Consider the following 10,000-nt stretch of genomic DNA (forward strand, 5'->3'; position numbering starts at 1 on the left):
CAATTATAAGACAGTCAGTAGCCACTTCGTATATCTGTGCTAATTAGTTACTCTCACGTCAAGTGTTTCAAATCTGGCATTCTTGTATTATATTAATTAAGAATATTTTGGAATACGTTTAGTCTTGTCAATTGCAAGACAGTGAATTGGTGTAAATCGCTACTTGATTTGAAGTAATCGATGCGACGTGGCTACTTACATAATAGACAGTCTATTGCTAAATTGCTATTTGATCTGATTTTGACTAATCAATGCATCTGGGCTACTGACGTAATAAAACAGTGAATTGTTAAAATTGCTACTTGGTTTGATATGGACTAATCAGTGCGTCGGGCCTATTAACACAATGAGACAGTGAATAGCTACTTGACTCAAGAGTAATCAATGCGTAGGGGCTACTAACACAATACAGTGAAAACCGTAGATGAAGAATCCTCTGGACAGCGAAGTATGGAGACGGGAGGCAGAGAATTATAAGCGAACATCACTGAATCAAAAGAGAAGTCGTTAATTAGATCCTTCTCTCGTCCTACACCTTCCCTTCCCACCTCCTTTGCCGCCGCCTCCTCCTTCTTCAGGATGTCGCGCAACGAGCTCTTCTACCCACCCACCAAGGCCCAGCAGGGCCTTGAGTACGTCTCCATCGAGGAGAGCAGCCTGCATCCCCTGGTCCACAGGATCATGCAGGAGGAGGAGGACTTTCTCCCTCCCTCTCCGTCCTCCTCACCTCGCTTCTCCCGCCGGAGCAACAGGAGGGACCTCAAGAAGTTCAGGGACACCACCTCCAGGAGACATCCTCTCAGAGGGCCCGGGTCCTGGTCTCCTGAGATGTCGAGGACTTCATCTGTTCGTTCCGGCGTGATGGGTAAGTGGATCCTTGGATTGGTTAGGTTAGGTTAGGTTAGTTATGTTAGGTAAGGTTTGGTTGGGTTGGGTTAGGTTAGGTTGGGTTAGGTTAGGTTAGTTATGTCAAGTAAGGTTGGGTTAGGTTAGGTTAGGTTAGTTTGGGCTAGGTTAGGTTGGGTTAGGTTAGTTATGTTAGATAAGGTTGGGTTAGTTTAGGTTAGTTTAGACTAGGCTGGGTTAGGTTAGGTCAGGAATGGTTATGTAAGATTAGGTTGGGTTGGGTTAGGTTATGTTAAGTTAGGTCAGGTTGAATTAGGTTAGGTTAGTTTGGGCTAGGTTAAGTCAGGTATGATTATGTCAGGTTAGGTTAGGTTGGGTTGAGCTAGGTTAGTTATGTTAGTTAAGGATGGGTTAGGTTAGGTCAGGTTAGGTTGTGTTGGGTTAGATTATGTTAGGTTGGGTTGGGTTAGATTAGGTTGGGTGAGGTAAGATTAGGATAGGTTAGAGCTGGAATAGATGGAAACAGGAAATAAATGGGTTGAGATGAATGGAGATAGAAGTCAGTATTGAGTTGAAATAGGTCGAAATAGGAAATAAGTGGATTGAGATGAATAGAGACCGAAGTCAGTCATGGGTTGAACTAGGTGGAAATAGGAAATGAGTGAATGGGAATAAACCAGTTGGATTACTGGACTTTAAAGATGGGAGATATGGAAATAGGATTAAGAAATTGGATGGGATCTGGTTAACGGATGATGAGTTACCAAGATTGTCACTTGGCCATTTCCGTACAAGTATGGACGAGTAAAGTTAAGTGGCTAAACAGATCGCATTGAGAGTTAGATACTGGTCGTCAATTGGGATAGTAACGTGGCTAGTTCATGAATTAAATCCTCATGTGCCTCTTCTTCATCATTTTGGGATGGCTTTTGTAAAAGAGAGTGATAGGTGAGATGTAAGGAGACAGAGGAGAGATGTGGGATATTGAAGGAAGAGGGGCGCTTGGAAATACCAAGAGAGGTTTTTCGTAGAGACGAATGGAGGAATAAGATACAAAGTGGCTGTGTTGGTATAAGAATTAGGAATGTAGTGGAACTGAAAGATAGAAAGTAGAGGTAGATTTCACGATCAATACCTTCATGATCAGAAAAACCTGGTAAAAGGGGGAACCACTTGCAGGTGACCGAATGGTAGCATAGAAAGATTAGCGGATAAACGTTGAAGGAGGAGGAGGAGGAGTAGGAGGAGGAGGAGGAGTAGGAGGAGGAGGGCAAACAGCGAATTACTCCCAGAATCAATGTAAAGGGGTTAATGAAGGCGGGAATGGAATGGAGGCGAAGGTTAAACACTAAACCACCCCCAAAGCGTTTGAGGAGAGGAGCGAGTTCCAATTAACCATTCGACTTATAAAACGTGTTTTAACTTAATTAGTCGAGAGTGCAAACAGCCAAGATAGGTGCTGCGTTGGGATATGGATCGGATATGATCTGACGTGGCTAGTGGGGGAGATCTTTCATTCAATTCTCAACTGGAGATATCTTTTTCATTCACTTCACAGCTGGAGATATCTTTCATTCACTACTGGAGATATCTTTCATTCACTTCTCAACTGGAGATATCTTTTTCTTTCACTTCTCAACTGGAGATATCTTTCATTCACTTCTCAACTGGAGATGTTTTTCATTCACTTCTCAACTTGAGATATCTTTCTTTCACTTCTCAACTGGAGATATCTTTCTTTCACTTCTCAACTGGAGATATCTTTCATTCACTTCTCAACTTGAGATGTCTCTCATGCACTTCTCAATTGGAGATAAATTTTTCATTCACTTCGAAGTGATGGCTGATTATTATTATTTAAATAAATAATGAAAATCGTATACATCTGTTATGAGATTTGGTGTTTAAGAGCACAGATATATCTTACATTTATTATTATTATTATTATTATTATTATTATTATTATTATTATTATTATTATTATTATTATTATTATTATTATTCAGGAGATGAAACCCATTCATACGGAACAAGCAGGCCAAAGGGCTCACTGAATAGAAATTGAAGCTTCCAAAGAATATTATTATTATTATTATTATTATTATTATTATTATTATTATTATTATTATTATTATTAATCAGCCCACCAAATGGGCCATTGAATAGAAACTCAAGCTTCCAAAGAATATTAAGGTGCTCATTAGGAAGCAAGAGAAGGTAGATTATTAAAGGTGGCGTCCAGTTATTGGTTTATAGCCAATGTTTAATTACTGAGTTTAACAAGGGCAAACGTATATTGAGATCATGGGATGTTTCATTGCGCTGTGTCTAGTGTGTACTTTGTTTAATTATTGAGTTGTTTTTCATTTAAATTGAGCATTTAAGTTATTTTTCTTAAACTGAAAATCTTAGTGATCTACGGTTCAGTATGATTAGGAACAGTTGGTTAAACCGAATAGCATTGAATAAAATAAGGAATTTTGCTAATTTATGAGGATTTGTAGGTTGCTAAAAAAAGAAAATAAGTAAGTAAATAATTAAGTAAATAAATAAATAATTTTGATTACATATGAGGGTTTGCAGGTTGCTAAAAAAAGAAAGTAAATAAATAAATAACTTAATAAATAGATAAAGAATTTTGATCATGTCTGAGGGTTTGTAGGTTGCTAAATAAAGAAAATAAATTAGTACGTAAAAAAAATAAATAAAGAATTTTCATAATATATGAGGATTTGTATGTTGCTAAAAAGAGAAAATAAATAAATATAGAATTTTGATAATATATGAGGATTTGTAGGTTGCTAAAAAAGAAAATAAATAAATAAATGATAAATAAATAAATAGATAAATAAAGAATTTTGGTAATATATGAGGATTTGCAGGTTGCTAAAAATGGAAATAAATAATTAAATAAATAAATAAATAACAAATTAATAGATAAATAAAGAATTGTGATAATATATGAGGATTTCTAGGTTGCTAAAAATTGGGAATAAATAAATAAATAAACAGACAGGAGAGAGGTGAACTAAGGACAGATAATATTTCGTTGGGCTAAAGGAGAAATGCCAATTGCAGATAACCGAAAAGAAGAGAGAGAGAGAGAGAGAGAGAGAGAGAGAGAGAGAGAGAGAGAGAGAGAGAGAGAGACATAATTAGAATTAACCCTGAGTTGATGATTGTACTGTCAGCAGGAAAGAAAAACCTGCTACATGGCATATCTGTGAAATCACGTGATTTACAACACTTGTCTTCGGGATAAACTTATACTGCTGATGACATTCTGTTATAGTGGTTAGTGTGTTGGAAGTTCAGATGTAGCGGGTTCGCGTCTCCCCCCCACTAGGGCGATGGACAATCACTGGCTCTGTATCAGGATCAGTTACTGCTGCAGTGTTGGGGGTGGGAGGTTGAAACCAAAGTTCTTTGGAAGGTTGAATTTTGAGTAGGTGGTCCCTTTGGTGGGCTTGTTCCATGTGGATAGGTTTCGTCTACTGGAATAATTAATAATAATAATAAATAATAAAATAATTAATGAATAATGAAAATAAAATAATAATAATAATAATAATAAGCTAATAATAAAATAACTAATTAATAATAATAATAATAATAACTAATAATAATAATAATAATAAAAGAGAAAAGAGGCAACAGAATTCACCATCTGATGTTCATGGACGACATCAAGTTGTATGGTAAGAGCATCAAGGAAATAGATGCCCTAATCCAGACTGTAAGGATTGTATCTGGGGACATCAGGATGGAGTTTGGAATAGAAAAATGTGCCTTAGTCAACATACAAAAGGGCAAAGTAACAAGGACTGAAGGGATAAAGCTACCCGATGGGAGCAACATCAAACACATAGATGAGACGGGATACAAATACCTGGGAATTATGGAAGGAGGGGATATAAAACACCAAGAGATGAAGGACACGATCAGGAAAGAATATATGCAGAGACTCAAGGCGATACTCAAGTCAAAACTCAACGCCGGAAATATGATAAAAGCCATAAACACATGGGCAGTGCCAGTAATCAGATACAGCGCAGGAATAGTGGAATGGACGAAGGCAGAACTTCGCAGCATAGACCAGAAAACGAGGAAACATATGACAATACACAAAGCACTACACCCAAGAGCAAATACGGACACACTATACATAACACGAAAGGAAGGAGGGAGAGGACTACTAAGTATAGAGGACCGCGTCAACATCGAGAACAGAGCACTGGGGCAATATATGAAAACCAGTGAATACGAGTGGCTCAAGAGTGCATGGGAAGAAGGACTGATAAAAGTAGACGAAGACCCAGAAATATACAGAGACAGGAGAAAGACAAGCAGAACAGAGGAATGGCATAACAAATCAATGCACGGACAATACATGAGACAGACTAAAGAACTAGCCAGCGATGACACATGGCAATGGCTACAGAGGGGAGAGCTAAAGAAGGAAACTGAAGGAATGATAACAGCGGCACAAGATCAGGCCCTAAGAACCAGATATGTCCAAAGAACGATAGATGAAAATAACATCTCTCCCATATGTAGGAAGTGCAATAAGAAAACTGAAACCATAAACCACATAGCAAGCGAATGTCCGGCACTTGCACAGAACCAATACAAAAAGAGGCATGATTCAGTAGCAAAAACCCTCCACTGGAGCCTGAGCAAGAAACACGAGCTACCTTGCAGTAATAAGTGGTACGAACACCAACCTGAAGGAGTGATAGAAAACGATCAGGCAAAGATCCTCTGGGACTATGGTATCAGAACGGATAGGGTGATACGTGCAAATAGATCAGACGTGACGTTGATTGACAAAATCAAGAAGAAAGTATCACTCATTGATGTCGCAATACCATGGGACACCAGAGTTGAAGAGAAAGAGAGGGAAAAAATGGATAAGTATCAAGACCTGAAAATAGAAATAAGAAGGATATGGGATATTCCAGTAGAAATTGTACCCATAATCATAGGAACACTAGGCACGATCCCAAGATACCTGAAAAGGAATCTGGAAAAACTAGAGGCTGAAGTAGCTCCAGGACTCATGCAGAAGAGTGTGATCCTTGAAACGGCGCACATAGTAAGAAAAGTGATGGACTCATAAGGAGGCAGGATGCAACCCGGAACCCCACACTATAAAATACCACCCAGTCGAATTAGAGGACAGTGAAAGAGCAAAAAAGAAAAATAATAATAATAATAAATACCACCCAGTCGATTTGGAGGACTATGATAGAGCAAAAAGAAAAAAAAATAATAAAATTGTACGATTGGAGGCGGCTTTCCCGAAGAACATATTCAACAGAAAATTATTCGAATTCCCAGGAATGTACAGCTATTTGTTCCTCATGGGGTGCACTGTAGGCATTCCTTAAGGTTCTTTGCAGCATCCCTTTTTAGGCCCGTAGCTGGTGCAACCCCTTTCATTCCTTTTTACTGTACCTCCTTTCATATTCTCTTACTTCCAGCTTACTGTCCACCTTCTCCTAATAATTGATTCATATTGCAACAGCGAAAAGGTTATCCTCCTGCTACACCTTTCAAACTTTTTGCTACCAGTTTCCGCTTCAGCGCTGAATGACCATACGGGACCCAGTGCTTGGCCTTTGGCCTAAATTCTATTATTCAATTCGATTCAATACAGAGCCCCGGGACTGGAATCTAATATGGCAGCGACAGCATCAAAAGAGAGATTGCACAATCTCCCTCTTCTCTGTCAACGGGAGCAGCATATCTCATTAAATCCTCTCACTTGAAGTGTTGTCCTAAGGCTTACTGAGCCCTCCTTCCTGCAAGAGAGAGAGAGTGAGGCTGTTGTGTCCTGTTTATTAAACATAAACATGTCGTCTCTTTCTGCTCTGGGAATTGGCGCTGCTAGACGTTGCTCTCTCTTTTTTTTTTTTATTTTACTGTGAAAGAAAACTATTGTTGTGCCGGTTTCGTCTGTCCGTCTGCAGTTTTTCTCTCCGCCCTCGGATCTTAAAAACTGCCGAGGCTAGAAGGCTGCAAATTGGTATGTCGATTATCCACCCTCTAGTCATCAAACGTAACAAATTGCAGCCCTCTAGCCACAGTAGGTTTGGTTTTATTCAAGGTTAAAGTTAGCCATGATCGTGGCAACAACACAGGCCACCACTCTGTCCGCCCTCAGATCTTAAAAACTGCCGAGGCTAGAAAGCTGCAAATTGGTATGGCCATCATCGACCCTCCAGTCATCAAACGTACGAAATTGCAGCCCTCTAGCCTGAGTAGTTTTAGTTTTATATAAGGTTCAAGTTAGCCATGATCGTGCTTCGGACATCGCAACAACACAGGCCACCACCACGGCCGGCTGAGAGTTTCTTGAGCCTCGCCTCATACGGCATTATACCGAGACTGCTGAAGACAGATAGATCTCTTATCGGTGGTCTTGATTCTTTGGGGCATTTATTTATTTATTTATTTATTTATTTATTTTTATATTTTTATTATTATTATTATTATTATTATTTTATTATTTTATTATTATTATTATTATTATTTATTATTATTATCATTATTATTATTATTATTATTATTATTATTTATTATTATTATTATTATTTATTATTATTATTATTATTATTATTATTTGCCTTTTGGTGGATTTGATTCTTCGGTGCATTTTTTATTTATTTATTTATTTTTGCTTGTGAAGAAGAAGAGGAGAGGAAGAAGAAGAAGAAAAAGAAGAAGAGGAAAACGGAAGAGAAGTAAACAAAAATGAAATGACAGAAAAAAATAAGGAAAACAAAGAAAAAGATAAAAGTATGGATGCAGAGATACTCATTGATACTACATATGAGGCAATAAAACAGCATACCTACGAAGAAATAAATTACGATATGACAACAGAAAAGCAAATCCCGAAGAGGCTCTACCCAGATCTACACAATGACGGGAAAGACAAAATCTGCAACCTTTTGAAAAGAGGGAATTGCAGATTTGGAGAAAGATGTTACTACAAACATCCTAAGGTATGTCAAAACTATGAAATATATGGTAAATGTGCATACTTAGATGGCTATGGGGATGATTGCAGAGATCTGCATCCAAAAATATGTAAAAACCTAAAAGAAGGAAAAGGATGTAAGTTCGACAAAAAATGCAAATATATGCACCCTGTAGCCATGAATCATAATCAAATAAATAACCAACCAAGTAATAAAATCCAAAATAAGAAAGAAACAAATAAAGAGAGAAATCAAGAATATCAGGTAAAAGAGAAAAGCAAACCACCAATGAGATATGCAGAGGTGTCAGCAAAAAATTTCAAAGCATCAGCTCCGAAATTCTACTCAAGAGATAATAACTGTATTTATTATGCAAGAGGATATTGCAGAAACGGAGAAAATTGCAGATTCAGACACAAAATGAATAATTATGATGAAGGAAGATCAAATATTATGGAAAAGTTGGATTTTTTAATGTCAGAATTTCTGGAAATGAAAAAAAGAACAACATACCAGAACAGGAAAGAGACATGGGAAAATCCTTATTACTACCAATATTAAATGAAGGAGAAAACACGCAAACCATCATAGTGATGAATGCGCAGGGTTTAGTTACGAGTAACTCAAAAAGAAAAATAGAGTACTTAGAAGAACTAACCCAAAATGAAAAGAAAATAGATATAATGAATATAAGTGAAACCTGGTATTCCCAAGAGACTGGGAATGATGATCAAATAAAAGGGTTCCAAACTTATAGATCAGATAGAAAAAATAGGAATCAAGGGGGAACCGCAATATATGGGAAAGACAAAAAACAAGGAAAAATATACGAGAAATATAGTAACTCAGAATGTGAACTAATAGCGGTAGAATTTGAATCTGAAAAATTGATGAACATAGTAATATATAGACCTCCTAATACTAAAGAGTTTGACTTAATAATTGAAAAATTGGATGATATATGTAGAAATCACAAGGACTGGACTATTCTCCTATCTGGTGACTTCAACTTTCCTTTCGTAGAATGGAAAGAACGAATAGGAGACTGTGGTTGTACTTATACATATAAAAAAGAGAGTAATAGTAGTGCAGAAGATAAGAGGCAATTTGAAAAGCTATTAGATATGCTACTAGAATACAACATTCAACAAATAAATCACCTGCCAACAAGAAAGGAAAATACTTTAGACCTAGTATTTGTGAACGAGATGAATTATGTTAAAGAAATAATAGTTTATAATGCGAGTATTTCAGATCATAATGTCATAGAATTAACAGTTCATTCCAAAGCAAGTGAAAATAGAGATAAGCAAGAAATGAAAAAGTGGGAAGGATATGGAAAATACAACTTCTACAGTAAAAATATAAAATGGTCAGAAATTAATGAAGAATTAAACAAAGATTGGGATAACATTTTCGTAAGTGATGACATAAGGGTAAATACGGAGATATTATATAAAAATATTGGAGAAAATAGTGGATAAATATATACCGAAGAAGAAAAGTAAACATCATTCATGCATACCAAGAGACAGAAGGATCTTGTTCCAGAAAATCAGAAAGTGGAAAAAAGGTCTTGCAAAAGAAAAAAATGCATGGAAAGTTATAGAACTAAAAAGTAAGATAGAAAATGCAGAACAAAAGATTATACAATCAAAAGAAAATGAAAAACGGGACTTGGAAGAAAAACCCTATTAAATATCAAGCAAAACCCCAAACTATTATACTCATATGCGAAGAAGATGAATAAAGGAAGAATAGAAATAGGCCCTCTGAGAATTGAAGGGAGATTAACGAATGAAAAAAAGGAAATTTGCAACATACTGGCAGAACGATATAAGAGAGAATTCACCCCTAGAATAGATAATGAAGATAATGATATAGAAGTAAGGGACGAAAATAGTGAATATTTAGCTGACATAGAAATTAATGAAGCTGATATTGTGCAGGCAATTAATGAAATTAAAAATGGAGCTGCTGCAGGGCCGGATGGAGTCCCTGCTATTTTGTTAAAGAAAGTAGTTCATTCTATCGCAAAGCCACTTGCAATATTATTAAGACAAAGTGTAGATACAGGCAAGATTTATGATGAGCACAAATTAGCATATATCACCCCTACTTTCAAAAGTGGATCAAGACTAGAGGCAAGTAATTATAGGCCTGTGAGT

The 10,000-nt window shown here is 36.7% G+C and overlaps 1 protein-coding gene across 1 annotated transcript in view; it reads left to right on the top strand.

Annotated features, from left to right (window-relative positions):
* The window catches only part of LOC135203494 (uncharacterized), a 555,542-nt gene that overhangs the window by 187,227 nt on the left and 358,315 nt on the right, over positions 1–10,000 (top strand). Inside the window, exon 2 of the mRNA XM_064233221.1 lies at positions 1–865. This exon is cut by the window's left edge and continues 876 nt beyond it. Coding sequence (XP_064089291.1) covers positions 580–865 — 286 coding nt within the window. The 5' untranslated portion in view covers positions 1–579. The remainder of the gene's footprint in view (positions 866–10,000) is intronic.

The sequence above is a fragment of the Macrobrachium nipponense genome, chromosome 36, assembly GCF_015104395.2.
Source record: "Macrobrachium nipponense isolate FS-2020 chromosome 36, ASM1510439v2, whole genome shotgun sequence".
In the NCBI taxonomy this organism is placed as follows: Eukaryota; Metazoa; Arthropoda; class Malacostraca; order Decapoda; family Palaemonidae; genus Macrobrachium; species Macrobrachium nipponense.